The sequence below is a fragment of the Oryza sativa genome, chromosome 8 (genome assembly GCF_034140825.1).
Source record: "Oryza sativa Japonica Group chromosome 8, ASM3414082v1".
NCBI classification, from domain to species: Eukaryota; Viridiplantae; Streptophyta; class Magnoliopsida; order Poales; family Poaceae; genus Oryza; species Oryza sativa.
The window spans coordinates 1,350,405-1,367,184 of NC_089042.1; the positions used below are offsets into that span (position 1 = coordinate 1,350,405).

A 16,780-nucleotide genomic window follows, 5' to 3' on the forward strand; every position below is an offset into this window, starting at 1 on the left:
AGTTGACTAAATCTCGGCAGGATCCACCACATACCATGTCTTATATGGAAACTAACCTCGAGGGAGTTCTGAATAAGGAAAGATAACCAGAGTTCTACATGGAAACGACAAGGACTACTCGGATTGTATCCATATTGGTTTCCCTAGTTCTACTTGGACAAGGGGACACCTATGGGTATAAATACAAGCCCCCCTAGGAGGACAGGGGGACACCCGCCAGGGAGAACCAACACAATCAACATACACCCACCATGAAGGGATCAACACCTAACACAATCGACATAGAAGCCACAACATAGAAGCCTACATACGCTAAGACACGCCGCCGGATATCGACTTCAGGGATAAACACGGCTAGTACCCTACGGTGTCTCCGGATACTGTCAGGAGAGACGAAAGCACTATCTCTGATCTCGCCGGGCACGGATTCGAGGAGGAAGGCTACCCTGTTGTCGACTACGAGTCAGATCGTCAGACCGCCATGTCGACAACAGTTAGATAGGCTACCCCAAACATTGTACTGGTGTGATTATCATGAATAAAAAGCAACATCGGCTCCGGCCAACAGGATGTAGGGCTATTACCTGATAGCTCAGGGGCCCGAACCTGTATAAAAATCCCTGTCTCCATCTCTTTTACCTCAGTCTTGCGTATACCCTAGCACCGACGATCTCCATATTGCCCAAACACCGTAGTCGAGACATCAAACGTCGACAATGCGATAGCCCGGTCGATGACTAGGCTCAATCTAGCGCATCTGAAAGTTATCCTATGCTTATTCACATAGTTGATTAGTTATTCATGTAGTTCATAAACTCCTTATATAAGGGACTGGAATTTTTGTGGGATAGTAAACGAGATCTCCTCCTATGGTGTTTTTCTAGTGTTCGAACGGGCGCACCCATGAGGAGACACGGTCGAGGAAGAAGATCTGGCATGGTCGAGCATTTGAACAGGAGGCAAGATCTGATTGACATGTACAGGTTATAAGAACACAACATAAATATAGAGAAAACCACGTAAATGAGAACATCAAAGAACGGAGTAACTCTAGATAAAATGATGCAACTTAAGAACCTGTAATGCTAGTGCTGGCTAAATGACTTAACTCAAACACAACGTAAATCTAGATAAAACCATGCAAAAGAGAAAATACGCAAATAATAACCTGTAAAGCTGGTAAAGGGGAAATGTTAACTTCGTATGGTAGTACCTACGCGGTACCGATTCTAATTTGGGAGACAATTCTACCCTTTTTCTCTACTAGTAAAATTATATTTTTACCCTTAGTACTTAAGCACCAATACCAATGGTTAAATACCTTTTACATGATACCTATGATTATGGAGCGTTGGATCTATACCTTTTTTTGGAATGCAAACACCGTAAAAGCCTATCAGATTTTGTTGAGGAAATTGCAGCAGTAAAGCCACTGCTGACCCTATCAGAACCAACTCTCTTCTCTTTCAAATTTTGGCTTGATCACTCTGTGAAGTAGCAGAGATGTCAATCTTGGACGATATGCTTGCTGCATGAATCTCTTATGTCTTAAATCTGACAATTGGCTGTTGTTATTTTTGTGTGTTAACAATTTTGCTTCGATGTTCTCGATTCAGCGTTCAATCAACACCGGTGTATGTACTGAACATAAATATCCACAATTTGAGACGATTGCATAAGAACTGCTTCAGTAGAAAATTAATGAAGAGATATGGACGGTCAGAGATATGGACGGTTTGGTTGGATTGTTGGAGAGGAAATTGAAGGAAAAGTTTTCTGGACAAAATAACTAAATGGTTGGAAAACTGAAAGCATGATGTAAACTGAACACATTACTCATATTGCCAATTAGGCAGCTCTCTAAAGAGCAAACCAATTGCCTCACGAGCTGTACATCCTATTCAAGCGGCAATTTGTAAATGTACAACATGTAAAATGAACCAAACATGGCTAATACTACTGTACGGAGCAATTAACGAAGATGAGCCCTTCAAACCGGCTAAAGTATGCGAAAGGAACTGAGGTGTAGGGATGCAGGTAGTTCGACTTGTGGGTATGGATAAAAATCTAGATATGACAAAAGTTGTCTTGCTATACATATCCTATGAGTGAGAAAACTTGCCACCCTAGCGAGGTGTAATTGATGTTATTGTCAAACTTGAGGATGACATTCCTGTCGATGATGAAAGTTGCCCCTCTGACGAGGCCATCGGCGGTGCATATATTGGCACGGGCATCTTAGATGGTAACACTGGTAGTGGTCCATTGGATTGGAGGACCGTCATGGCAGCTCTGATAGATGGACGTGCGTATCGGTCCGGATGCGCACACCAGAGCCCAACAGCCATGACACACTCCATGCTGGTTGCATCATAGTCATTGTTGAGCCGCTCGTCTGCTGCCTTGAGAACGACTCCCTGGCCATATAGGTCCCAGACCCATTCCACCAGTCGGAAGAGGCTATTGTTCTGGTTGTCCAGTAGGCTCATTGGTCTCCTCCCACATGCCACTTCCAACAAAACAACGCCAAAACTATAGACATCAGACTCAGCGCTTGCTTTACCTGTGATCACACATTCAGGATCAAGATAGCCTGGCGTCCCTGAGGGGTGGGTCATTGTTTGTACCCCAACGTTATGGTCAATAAGCCTTGCAAGACCAAAGTCGCCTAACTTTGCATTGAAAGATTCATCCAGCATGATGTTGCTCGGTTTGATGTCACGGTGCACGACACATTGCTCCCACTCCTCATGGAGGTAGAGCAGAGCATTCCCAAGCCCAAGAACAATGTTGATCCTATGATAATATCCAAGCTAGTTGATCAGTTGAATTTCAATTGACATTTGTTGATTGCACATTGGAAAAAAATAGATTCTGATATACTACCTCCGTCCCAAAATCCAGATTCATAGCTAAAAATTGCTATATTTTGGGACGGAGGGAGTATTAATGAGAGTTAATTAATTACCTCATTGGCCATGTGAGGAAGGTGCCATTGCCGTGGAGATGGACGTCAAGGCTGCGGTTGGGGACGAGCTCGTAGACGAGGAGGAGCTCGTCACGGCCGTGGCACCAGCCGATGAGCTGCACGAGATTACGGTGACGCAGCCGACTTATCACCTTGATCTCCGACTTGTACTCCTTCCTCCCTTGCTTGGAGGAGTCTTTGGCGAACCTCTTTATGGCAACGTCTAGGCCGAGCTCTCTCAGATTGCCACGGTACACCGCGCCGAAACCGCCTTGCCCAAGCTTCTCCTCCGCCGCAAAGCTCTTTGTCGCGTTGACAAGTATGTGGTACGGGAACCGCCTCGGCCCCGTCCCCATCTCGATCTCCACGATGGGATCGCCTTCCGAGTCGTCCTCCTCTTCCTCCCTCATCTTCTTTCTCTGACGTCGTCGTACGAGGATTGCTACCATGGTGAAGAGGAGCACGATGAACAGAATTGCACCGACGGTGGCTCCCGCTACAACTCCGCCACGCGAATGTTGTCCTGTTGGCTGCTTCTGCTCCAACGTCAAGTTGAAGTACCAAGAACGCAGCTGATGCTGCTCAAAGGATGAACCCGTCGCCGCCGAGAAGCCAACGGCGACCTTCTCCGGCAAGGCGCTCTTGAGATCAACCTTGGAGCTGAGGTTGTAAGGCGTCGTTGAGCCATTTGCCCATAGCTTCACCGACATGATGCTCGAATTGCTGTTGTAGTCGACGATGGCGGTCATGTTGCCGATGAGGATGTAGCTAGGCAGGGATTCGGTCTTCACTGACCGGAGGGCGTTGACGTCGATGCCGATGTGGTCGTAGGTGGCGTCGGGGTCTAGGAAGGAGTTGTTGTAGGTGTCGAACTCGACGGCGACGAACCGGTCGCCGGCGGTGGCGTTGTCGAAGGTCTGGCTGGTGAGGCCGAGGGCGCCGCCGTAGCCCATGTACGGCATCCTCGACGGGTAGCTGACGAGGAAGAAGGTCATCCCGTCGCCCTTGTTGCTCTTGTTTTTCGGGGTGATGTTGAAGGAGAAGCGCGTGGTGAAGCTGGCAACCTCGCCGGTGGCGGCGTCCCATAGCTGCACCGGCGGCGTGTACACCATCCGGCCCATGGTGCCGCCGCTCGACAGGTTGTTCCCTTTGCCTTTGGTGAGCTCGATCCATTCGGCGCCGGCGAGCGCCGCGCTGCCCTGGAGGGTGATGTTCTTGCTCGCGTTGCTGAAGCTGGAGTAGTTGAAAGATACAGTGGTAGCGACGACGCTAGGCAAGCAGCGCAGCATGACGAGCAAGCTGACTAGAGCAGCAGCCGCAGCAGCCATGAACGGTTTTGTCATGAGGACGCCGGCGGCCATGGCCGGTCTGTGAGCAGAATCAGCGGCCGGACAATACTGCCAATGCCAAAAACGGAAAACTACTAGTAGTATTCAAATCAGCAGGTGGCCAGTCGCCACTCAGAGAGACCAGTCGAGATCTCCCTCTGCTAATTTAACAAGTTGGTGCTTGGCAAATCAACTAGGCTCCATGAGACCATGACTCTGACAGCTCTGGCTCCTCGGAAGGTGCTGAAATGTATCATATTTTGTCTATTTTCCTAATAATTTTAAATGACGAAGTTAAGCGTAAGTTCCGTTTCTTGTTGGTATCTTCACTTTTTCTTCTGATACATTTTCAAGAATGATAAAATCCTTTTTTTATATATACATCAAGCTGGTTTATATATAAAAAAAAAGGTGAAGCTTTGGACGTCATTGGCCTAGGCCTGCGGATTGATTGCAATTTTTTCGTCGTTTTTCACCTAATCTTATAAAAAAATGTATAAAATTTACCTGCTCCTCTTGATCAAATATCCATAGACAGAAGATCTAAAATCTTGATGGTATTTTGCATAGTTGACTAGGGCTACGTTCGGGAGGTGGAGTTCCACGGATAATAGGGTTGTATTCCATTAGCGCGTGATTAATTAAGTATTAGTCTTAAAAACTTGAAAAATGAATTAATATAATTTTTTAATGTAACTTTTCTATAGAAAACTTTTGCAAAAACACACACCGTTTAGCAGTTTAGAAAAGCGTGCGTATGAAAAACGAAAGAGTAGAAGTTGAGAAAGTTGGGAAAGGAACAGCCTAGGAGGACTATAGCTAAACAATGTATAAAAAAGGGGACTTTTAGGTACAATATAAGTAGTATATGTTGCTAGTATAAATAAGATTGCGAAAGGGCATGTAGCCTAATGGTTACAAGAGTCTCAGTAGCACCTGAGGTCCTGGGTTCGACTCCCCGTGGGAGCGAATTTTCTAGGATTTAACGGCGTTGTGCTTTCAGTGGTAGGCGACGTACCCGTCGACAGCGAGGCGCCTGTGGTGACTTCGTCAATCTCTCCAGAATTTGCCGGCCAGTCTTCGAAGATGCTCATAGGGGTAGGGTTTGCGTGCGTATGTTTATATGGGTGAGTACGTGTGCGTTGTGAGTGTCTGCGTTGTACTGTGTAATTCTAAAAGAAAGATTGTGTTGGGAATTTCTCACAAAATAGGAAATGATCTTTAGTTATTTCGCGTTAGATCTTAACTCGGAGAGTAATCCTAATTGATCATGTGTTAGATCGGATTACTGGGTTAAATACATGGAAAAATAATGTTCCACCTTTAATTTATCGATACCAGGTTCGGAGATGTAAGTAAATTACGTTGTTCCTTAATTTAATGATACCAAATTCTCCTTGTTATTCCACGTTTTTCAATTTGAGGGTAAAAACCAGGGGCTATGTTGGTAGTGGTGGTGGTATCAGTTTTATTATTATTATTATTATTTTCAGGCAGGTAGTGTGGGTAGCAGACTACTCTCTCAGTAGTAAAATATAAGTATTCTTAAATACTTTTAAATAAATTATTGGAAGTTTTTTATTGGTAGAAATTAGAAAATAGGTGTACAAATTTTGGAAGTTTATGATTTGTTAAAAATAGAAAGTAGGTATACAAATTCAATGAGAGACTGTTATTATTCGTTGAGATGAGAAGATAAAAAAAAGAAATAACTATAATTTTTAAGATAAATTTAAACTCTAAAAGTAATTATACTACTCATCCGGGGTAATAATACTTGTCGTTTTTTACATGAAAGAGATCAAACTTTAGAATCTTCAACTATAATAATTTCTAAAATATTTATCTTAAAAATATGGGACTATATATAGAGAGTAGTCTTAAAATGTACTTGTTATTGTTTATATATATATATATTATAATAAAAATAGTGTTTAAAGTTGTTTTCTAGCGATTGGAGTACAATGATTGTCTCGAATTCGAGGAACGAGCCAATATGTTGATTTGATATATGCTAGTGGCACTGGCAGTGGCACACATTCGAGTTGGAAATGCATAAATGCATCTGCATGAACAGAAGAAGGTACTGCCGTGCTTCTTAGGTTCTTTGACGTGACTTGTTTTGGCTTACGCTTACCCCACTTGCCTTACTTTCTGGGTGTTAGTGTTATATATAGATAAAATTTTTGGATGCCACATCGAAAGTTTGACTGAATATTGGAAGAGGTTTTGGATAAGAATAAAAAAATTAATTTCATAACTCGCCTGGAAACCGCGAGATGAATTTATTAATACTAATTAATCCGTTATTAGCACATGTGGGTTACTATAGCACTTATGGCTAATCATGGACTAATTAGGCTCAAAAGATTCGTCTCGCGATTTCCATGCAAACTGTGCAATTAGTTTTTCATTTTATCTATATTTAATGCTCCATACATGTGTCCAAAGATTCAATGTGATGTTTTGGGAAAAAAAAAGGGAGAATAGCTACTATAGTCCCTAAAGTTTCTCTGTAAGATCAGTTTAATCTCTAACCTTTTAAATGGTCCAAAGAAACCCTTAAACTTTGTCATAAGGCCTAGAATAATCCTTGGGTCCACCAAAATCATCATATGGAATGCCATGTCATCATTCATGCAAAATCTATGATGAATTGTCCAATTTACCCTTACGTATATCATAGAAAAATAAATGTAAGGGTGAATTAGACATAACCATAGGAAAAAAATACTTTTCCATTTTTTTCACCCTTTTGACGTATATTTTTCTCTTACATATACCCCATATATATATATATATATATGGGGTATATATATATATATATAAACTTTTTTTCCTTTTTTTATTCTCCTATGATATATATAAGGATAAATTGGACAAATCATACAGATTTTGCATAGGAGGGTAACATGGTATGTCCATGTGGCAATTTTTTGTGGGACCGAGGACTATATCAGCCCACGTGACAAATTTAAAGGACTTGTTTGAATAATATAAAAGATTAAGGACTAAAATGACCCAGGAACGAAATTTTAGGGACCATATTAGCTATTCTATAGGGAAAAAAATTGGGAACTAAACAAGGCCTTAACTAAACCCACTGGTTAGTACATATATTTGCAACAGTATTATATGTATGTTCTGCATAAGTGTTTATACTTTGCTTTTAAGTGCTTAAGAATGAAACCGATAGTTTTGAATTTTTGAAATTGGTAATTACAATATCATAGGTATACAGAATAAAATCTAATACTTTTAATCCCTTACTTTCTTTCTAGTATTTCCTTAAGTTAATATACACTTCGAAATTACTGAATATAATGTTGTTTTTAAATAATATAAAGCTTTAAATTAATAATACTGAGTTGTACTTGTTATGATGTCTTACTTTTTTAGTATTTTTCTGTTGAGAATATAGGCATATAATGATTTAATATATTCCATAAATAAATCATAACGTTGCAGATGTATACTAGCAGTAACGCATCATTAGATTTACACATGTAAACTAAGCAGTAAAACATGAACAGATCAAATATGCGCAACATGTCGAACACGTACCGAGGTGGCGGAAAGACCGGTTGCTCGGCAGGAACTACTCGCTGTTGCGAGCGTCGATGAAGGCGCGCAGCACGCGAGTGGAGAGGAAGGCGAGCCGTCGCGAACAAACAGAGAGCAGTCGCGCGGAGCGCTTCCCAAAAACCTTATTGCCGCCTTCTCCTGGTGCAGGACGTCGAAGGCAGAGGTTCCAGAGACCTGCTCTCCCGATCGCCGGTGCACGCTGACGATCGGGATGGAGTAGTCTACGAGCGACGGTGCAACACAGAGGAGGAGGCAAACCCTAGATTGATTTCACGTGTGTTGCGTGAAGGCGGCGGCTCGGTTTATATAGAGATAGGTCGCTTGATCAGGGCGCCCGCACGATCTCCACTCCGCGTAACCGAACCGGATAAGTCGCGCGTAACTTATCTGGACTCCACATTTCGTGATAGTCCCTTCGTGAAGGGATCTGCCAGGTTTCTAGCTGTTTGGATGTAATCCAACGTTATAACCCCGGAGTTTCTCAATTTCCTGACAGACTTCAATCGTCTTTTCACGGTTCTAGACGATTTCATATTATCCTTAGAACTATTCACTTTGACAATTACCGTTTGATTGTCACAGTTCATAAGGATAGCCGGCACCGGTTTTTTAACAATAGGCAGATCCATTAAAAGATCACGCAGCCATTCTGCCTCAACAGTAGCAGTATCCAGTGCCGTCATGTCACGCCCGGAATTTCTATCCAAAATTCCAAACGCTTACATGTGTGTGAACCCTCGTCCAGGAATCAGCCGAGGCACACAATAACAAATTGATAATAGAGTACAATTATTACTCTAATTAATAAGCGAATAAAATGTCATTACAGAGGTAGATAGTTCCTCTCAATCAATAAAGATCTAAGCAGCGGAAAATGAAATAAACGGCGCAGACGGCTCCACTCCACAGGCAGCTTGACCAAGGCTACTCCTAATCCTCCACACCATCAGCCTCATTGTAGAACTCTTCCTCTGATGAATGATTGCAAGGTGAGTATATGACATACTCAGCAAGCCACGCAGCAAATATGCAAGTGCACAGGATAACAAAGGATGGCATAGTAGGGTTTCATTTGCAAAAGCAGCATTTAGCAAACCTTTGAGAATTTAATAAAACAGTTAAGTAACAAAACAATATTAATCCAACGCTATACAACGTACCCTGTTGTATAGGCCCAACCATTCTGAACAACCATCCCGGCTGCACAGTTCTATCTCCAAACCAGGAATATACCATTCCAAACCAGGAGCTAATCAAATTATTACCAGTTAAAGCATCATTTACTATGGTGAGAAGTGTGAAACTAATCATGAAAGACATTGTTAGACCCGCCCATAACCGCGGGCACGGCTATTCGAATAGTTTTACTCTGATCAGAGGTGTACCACTGTACCCACAAGACACAACCCCACATCATGTCACCATGTGCCTCAATACCACCACGATACCTCGGAAAGGAGTTGTGACAATACCCCGCATACAACACAATCCACTGCAGTGCACCTTCCTAGATCATAATCACCCCTTATAAACAAGGCATGGACTCCCCAGCGACCCCCGTGGGCTTATCTCCGCCACTTCTCAGTCTGGTGCCCCGCAATGAACTATGCTATACAAAAGATAAAGCCGTTGCCCATGCTGGCTTGTGGTTGGCACGATTAATGTTTCACAACCGAAACTCGTGAACCGGTCCTTAATTGTCATGAGCACGACCATCAAAACCATGTGCTCACAACCCACCATTATCAGGTTTTAGTTGGCACATTAATTAATTAACTAATCACGATTGACCATCGTGAACTATCAATAAGCCATCACGAAATAATAGTGAATCATGAGTTATCCCAATAGTGTGCTAATGTTTCTAAGCAGGGCTAAGCAATTATTTCTAATATCTAGTTGAACCAATATAAATAAAGTTCAACCAGTCAAATTATTATAACCCAAGGTATCAAGGAATAAAGTAATCAAGAACAAAAGGGCTATAACAAACAATAGGTTAATTCCACCCAATGACATTCGAAAATAAATGCAATAGTTGAAAAGAAACAATAGCTTTAAATAGGATCAACATGCTCAAAGGGTTGTTTGGGATATGTGTGACTTGCCTTGCTGGCCTTGGAACTCTTCAAATTCTTCTCCGGCGAAAACGGACTCTCCGGAAACGACGGAATCTAAACAGAAAAGAGCAAAATCACCAAAACAACACATAAATAAGCATGAACAGTACATGTGGATATTTTTGAAAAGGACACTTATATCGGTTTAAATTGAATTATGACGCAATAATGAATTATTTTTGAAAAGGAAAAGAAGGTTTATTGCGTCAGCGGGCTAGGGTTTCGGTGGACCGGGCGCACGGGCGGCGGTTCACGCGGACGGACGGCCGAGATCGATCCAATCCAAAACGGACGGCCGAGATCGAACGGTCCACGACCGGCTCACGGCGGACGACCCCGATGACGTCGGCAATGACGTCACCGACAGCGGCGGGGGCTCGGCGGAGCGGACAGCTCGGGCGGCGCACGCTCGCCGGCGAACGGCGGCACTAGGACGCAAACGGAGGCCACCAGCACGTAGAGGACGACACGGCGAACTCACCGGTGACCAAAACGGCGGCGGAAGATCAACGGACGGCGACGGCGACGAGGAGGAAACGGAGGAAACCTTCGGGTCGACGGCGGCGATGAAGCTCCGGCGATCTCCGGCGACAGCGAAGGGGCGGACGAGGACGGCGACGACTTGGCGACCACGACGGCGGTCTTCCCGAGCGACGGCGATGGCTGAAACAACGGCGGCGCACGGCTGGAGCGGCGGCGGCGACGGCAAAGCTAGGGCACACGGCGCTAGAACGATTCAGACGACGAGAGGCGAAGGCAAGGGTGGCGGCGGGTAGAGGAGACACCGGGGAGGCTTTTAAAGGGGCTCGGAGGCGGCGGCAAAGGCCCACGGCGGCCGACGACGAGGAAGGAAAGATCGGGAAGAATGAATCCGAGACAAACTCGAATCCAACGCTTTCCAAAACGATTTAGCCAAAGATTCCAAAGGAGAAAAGGTAGAGGAGATCCCGGAGATTGTTTCCCCTCAATCAATTCGACCGGAGAAGGAAAGGAACGGCCGGATTGGAAAGCGGCGGCGGCGGCGGCGCGCTAGGGTTTCGGCCGGAGGAAGACGACGGGCCTGACAGGTGGGCCCCACCTGTCAGCGGCAGCGAGGGCGCGCGCGCGGACGGACTGGGCCGGCTTGGGCCGAGGGAGAGAGAGAGAGCGGTTTTGGGCCGACTTTCGGCCCAAAGCCAAAAGAGACTTTTTAAAACCTTTTTCAATTTAAATTATTTCTTAAATGCAATTCCATTTATTAAAAATACTTCCTTAGCTCAAATAAATCCCAGAAAAATCTAGGAATTATAGAATTAAGCAAAGTATTTAATGAAATTTTATCTGGCCCCATTTTATATTGGAATTTATTAATTAAAATTAGATCTTCTTTTCTAGGCTTTTAAAATTATTTCTAAAAATTCCAATTAAACAACAATTTATAAATTTTGAATTTTCAGGGTGTGACACGTCAGCTCTGCTTCCATGGTTGACCTCGTCAAAATGGTCTGCTTGCAAGACCTCCACGAAACAGCACCACCACCTAGTGTGAAGACATATCCACTAGTGGCTTTGATCTCATCCACATCAGAGATCCAGTTAGAATCACTATATCCTTCCAGTACCGCAGGATACCCAGAATAGTGAAGCCCCAATTCCATAGTACGTTTCAGATAGCGCATTACTCGCTCAAGCGCACGCCAGTGATCATCTCCTGGATTAGAGGTAAACCGGCTCAACTTGCTCACAGCAAAGGAGATATCAGGCTAGTTGCACTAGCCAGGTACATCAGCGAGCCAATGATTTGGGAGTATTCCAATTGATTCCTAGCAATTCTCTTGTTCTTGCGAAGCAACAAGCTAGGATCATAAGATATTGGAGAAGGCTTACTGTCAATGTAGCCAAAACGATTCAAGATCTTCTCCACATAATGGGACTGCAAGAGTGTAATCCCATTCTCACCTCTAATTAGCTTAATGTTTAGGATAACATCAGCTACTCCCAAATCCTTCATATCAAATTTTTGAGACAAGAATGATTTAACCTCATTTATCACCTCAAAGTTTGTCCCAAATATCAGTATGTCATCAACATACAAGCACAGAATAACTCCTTCACCCCCACCATGGCGATAGTATACACATTTATCTGCCTCATTGACTGCGAAGCCTACAGATGTCAATGTTCTATCAAATTTCTCATGGCATTGCTTAGGAGCTTGTTTCAGACCATACAAAGACTTCAACAATTTGCACACCTTGTCTTCTTGACCTTCAACTACAAACCTATCAGGTTGATCCATATAGATCTCCTCATCCAGCTCTCCATTAAGAAAAGTTGTCTTAACGTCCATTTGATGAACGAGAAGACCATGTGAGGCTGCTAGGGAAAGTAGCACACGAATTGTGGTCAATCTGACAACAGGTGAGTAAGTGTCAAAGAAATCTTCGCCTTCTTTCTAAGTATAGCCCTTAGCAACAAGCCGAGCCTTGTACTTTTCAATGGTACCATCAGGCCTCAGCTTCTTTTTGAACACCCACTTGCACCCCACAGGTTTACACCCATAGGGTCGCTCTGTCACCTCCCAAGTTCCATTAGCGATAATGGAATCCATTTCACTACGGACAGCCTCCTTCCAGTAGTCTGCATCAGGAGATGCATATACTTCTGAAATTGACTTAGGAGTGTCATCCACGAGGTACACAGTGAAATCATCACCAAAAGACTTAGCCGTCCTTTGTCTTTTGCTCCTTCGAGGAGCTTCACTGTCATCCTCCTCAGTGACATGTTCATGTGTATGTTCAGTTTGTTCTGGTGGTGTGATTGAACTGGGAATTATTTCACAGGGTTGGCTAGAACTACTATGTGTATCCTTCATTGGGAAAAAACTCTCAAAGAAGGTAGCATCACGAGACTCCATAATTGTACCAACATGCATGTCTGGTACCTCAGATTTAACTATTAAAAATCTATAGGCAATGTTGTGATGAGCATATCCCAGAAAGACACAGTCCACAGTCTTAGGTCCAAGTTTGCGCTTCTTCGTTATTAGTACATTGACTTTCGCCAAGCACCCCCATGTGCGCAAGTAAGAAAGTGATGGTTTTCTCCCAATCCATATCTCATATGGTGTTTTGTCCTTATTTCTGTTAGGAACTCTGTTTAACACATGATTCGAGGTCAACAATGCCTCCCCCCACCATGCCTTAGGTAGTCCCGCGGTGTCCAACATGGCATTCACCAAGTCAGTCAGTGTGCGGTTATTCCTTTCGGCAATCCCATTAGACTCGGGAGAATAGGGAGGCGTCCTCTCATGTATAATGCCATGTTCCTCACAGAATAAGTCAAACTCGTTTGAGAAAAACTCTCCACCACGATCAGACCTAAGTCTTTTTATCTTTCTGTCAAGTTGATTTTCAACTTCTGCCTTATAAGTTTTAAAATAGTCTAGAGCCTCGTCTTTCGTTTTCAACAAGTACACATAGAAAAATCTAGTAGCATCATCAATCAACGTCATGAAATATCATTTTCCACCCTTTGTCAACACCCCATTCATTTCACAAAGATCTGAATGTAGGAGTTCTAGAGGTGCCAAGTTTCTCTCCTCAGCAGCCTTGTGAGGCTTGCGAGGTTGCTTTGATTGCACACAACTATGGCACTTAGAACCTTTGACAATGGAAAACTTAGGAATTAAACACATGCTGGAAAGCCGAGACATCAAGCCAAAATTAATATGACATAAACGTGAGTGCCATACATTAGCCTCATCATCCACACTGCCACAAATATGATTCACAGACTTATTGCAGAAATCAGAAAGGGAAAAACGGAACAAGCCTCCGCACTCATAACCTTTACCAATAAAATATCCATGTTTAGACACGACTACTTTATTAGACTCAAAAACCAACTTAAATCCGTCTCTAGTCAGACGGGAGCCACTAACAAGATTCCTATCGATAGAAGGGACATGCTGCACGTTCTTCAGCTGCACGATCTTTCCCGAAGTAAACTTCAGATCTACCGTGCCAACACCATGAACAGAAGCATGTGACCCATTCCCCATTAGGACGGTGGAACCCCGTGCGACCTGATAAGAAGAAAACAATGAGATGTCAGCACAAACATGTACATTAGCCCCAGTATCAACCCACTAATTAGTAGATTGATTAACTGAAAAAACTGTAGGTAAATTACCATACCCGCTTCCATCTCCAGTGTTGCCAATGGTCACATTAGCAGACTTAGAAGTCTGCCCTGCAGGTGCCTTCATCCCCTTGCGCTGTGGACACTTCCTAGCCAGATGACTAGGTTGGCTACACACAAAGCAAGTCCTCTCATCCTGATTAGGATTGTTGTTGTTCTTCTTCTGCTTCTTGAAGTTGGTGGTCTGCTGAGCTTTGTATTTCCCCTTGCTCTTGTTCTGGGCCTTGTGCACAACATTGGCACTGGACTGCCCACCGTCGCCCTTAGACGCGGCGTCCTTTTCCCGAGCTTTCTCCTCAACATCAAGAGACACTATCAACCCCTCAACGGAGTATTCCTGTCTCTTGTATTTGAGTGCAGTACCGAAACTTCTCCAAGATAGAGGTAGTTTCGCAATAATGCACCCGGCCACAAATTTGTCGGGTAAGACACACTTAAGGAGTTCGAGTTCCTTAGCCATGGTTTGTACCTCATGAGCCTGTTCGACTACAGAACGGTTGTCAGCCATCCTGTAGTCATGAAACTGCTCCATGATGTACAGATCATTGCTAGCATCAGTAGCACCGAATTTAGTATTCAGTGCATCCCACAACTCCTTAGCGTTGGTCATGTGCATATACACCTCGACCAGACGATTGCCAAGAACGCTAAGAATGCATCCCACAAAGAGAGTAGTGGCTTTCTCGAATTGCTTATGCTGATCAGCAGCAAGAATTCCTTCAGGTTTACCAGTACTCACCCAGAAGCATTTCATAGCTGTCAGCCACAAAGCGACCCTGATCTGCCATCTCTTAAAGTGCACACCGGTGAATTTATCCGGCCTCAGTGCATCGGCAAAACCAGCCATAGTAAAATCACAGCGCCTATAATAAGGTTTTTGGATTGTTGAGAATATAGGCATATAATGATTTAATATATTCCATAAATAAATCATAACATTGCAGATGTATACTAGCAGTAACACATCATTAGATCTACACATGTAAACTAAGCAGTAAAACATGAACAGATCAAATATGCGCAACATGTCGAACACGTACCGAGGTGGCGGAAAGACCGGTTGCTCGGCAGGAACTACTCGCTGTTGCGAGCGTCGACGAAGGCGTGCAGCACGCGAGCGGAGAGGAAGGCGAGCCGTCGCGAACAAACAGAGAGCAGTCGCGCGGAGCGCTTCCCAAAAACCTTATTGCCGCCTTCTCCCGGTGCAGGACGTCGAAGGCAGAGGTTCCGGAGACCTGCTCTCCCGATTGCCGGTGCACGCTGACGATCGGGATGGAGTAGTCTACGAGCGACGGCACAACACAGAGGAGGAGGCAAACCCTAGATTGATTTCACGTGTGTTGCGTGAAGGCAGCGGCTCGGTTTATATAGAGATAGGTCGCTTGATCAGGGCGCCCGCACGATCTCCACTCCGCGTAACCGAACCGGATAAGTCGCGCGTAACTTATCTGGACTCCACGCCGTTTTCACGCACCGGATTTTTCGGAATGTTTCCTACAACAAAACAAATCCGAATTTTCTTGCAGCAAAACAAAACTGCAAAAGGAGGCTGCATCTGCGCAAGGGTGAGGAGCCAATTTTGCGGACCATTCGACGCGTACGTCGTGCACGCGCGCCGCCTGCCCTGCCCGGCGAGCGAGCGCGCGCGTGTGTTCCCCCTCTTCTCTCCACCACACATGCTTCAAGTGGCTAGGAGGGCATCCTCCCTTTTAAGAAGGTCCCCTTCTCCTAAAATAAGCAAGGTGGTACTAAACTCCACACGCATGCCATCTCATGAGGTGAGCTTTTGTGATTTTCCAAAGAATTAATCTTCGAGTGGGCTAAGGCCCATCCATTAATTCCAACATTTTCTTGATAAAGGATTTTTCTGAAATTAGGATTGATAAAAATACAATATTGCACATTTTCTGAATTTTCATGGTGTTGTCTAAGAGGACAAACAGTGGTTTCTAAGTGTACACAAAGAAAGTAAATATATTTATTGAAACTCACTTACAATATATGTTCTCTTGGAGGGGTCTATTTATAGCCTTAGAGTTAGGTATGCATTTTTTTATATTTATCAGCGAAATCACCTATCTATATCGCCGAAGAACCTAATTTAAGTTAGTTTTACAAGTTGTGGGTCTAGACTTCTTGTATTGCGGTTCAGAGATGCGATTTAAACTCGATGGAAACATAAGGGATGTAAAGTTGATTTAATGCATTGGGGATAGGCATGTAGATCAGGCTTTTCCTAGCGGCTGTGTCCCAACCCAATTCGTTCTGTAGGCAATGGCCCATGAGGAGGATGGCGACCACCCCTTCAATTGTAATGGGCCGATCGTTTGATTCGCCTCAATTGTAGTGCTGCTGCAGTAGCTACTATCGTTGCCCATGTCCCTCACTCGACTTATTCTAATGCTGGAACAGAAAATGGCCGGACAGATCTTTCTAGAGAAACTACAGTGCCATAAGATTCATGGCATAAGTACACATACATTACTCAAATCATGGCCTAAATACACATACATTACTCAAATCGGCAATTAGGCAACACCAAAGACCAAATCAACTCTAAACTAAGAACAAGCAAATTAAAAAACAAACACTAAACA

At 44.0% G+C, this 16,780-nt stretch overlaps 1 protein-coding gene across 1 annotated transcript; it reads right to left on the reverse strand.

Annotated features, from left to right (window-relative positions):
• Positions 1-1,819: 1,819 nt before the first annotated feature.
• LOC4344557 (L-type lectin-domain containing receptor kinase IX.1) lies at positions 1,820-4,466 on the reverse strand. Its single transcript, XM_015794303.3, has 2 exons — positions 2,969-4,466; positions 1,820-2,796 (listed from the first exon to the last, which is right to left on the reverse strand). Exons 1-2 carry the CDS (start codon positions 4,327-4,329, stop codon positions 2,127-2,129), a joined length of 2,031 nt encoding a protein of 676 aa, XP_015649789.1. The 5' UTR covers positions 4,330-4,466; the 3' UTR covers positions 1,820-2,126.
• Positions 4,467-16,780: the final 12,314 nt, after the last annotated feature.

What these genes read in the sequence shown, in the direction of transcription:
- LOC4344557 (XM_015794303.3), bottom strand. Translation starts at nt 4,329, where the DNA reads ATGGCCGCCGGCGTCCTCATGACAAAACCGTTCATGGCTGCTGCGGCT. An exon ending in TTCCTCACATGGCCAATGAG is followed by an intron (nt 2,797 to 2,968) that starts GTAATTAATTAA and finishes ATATTATCATAG; the next exon opens with GATCAACATTGTTCTTGGGC.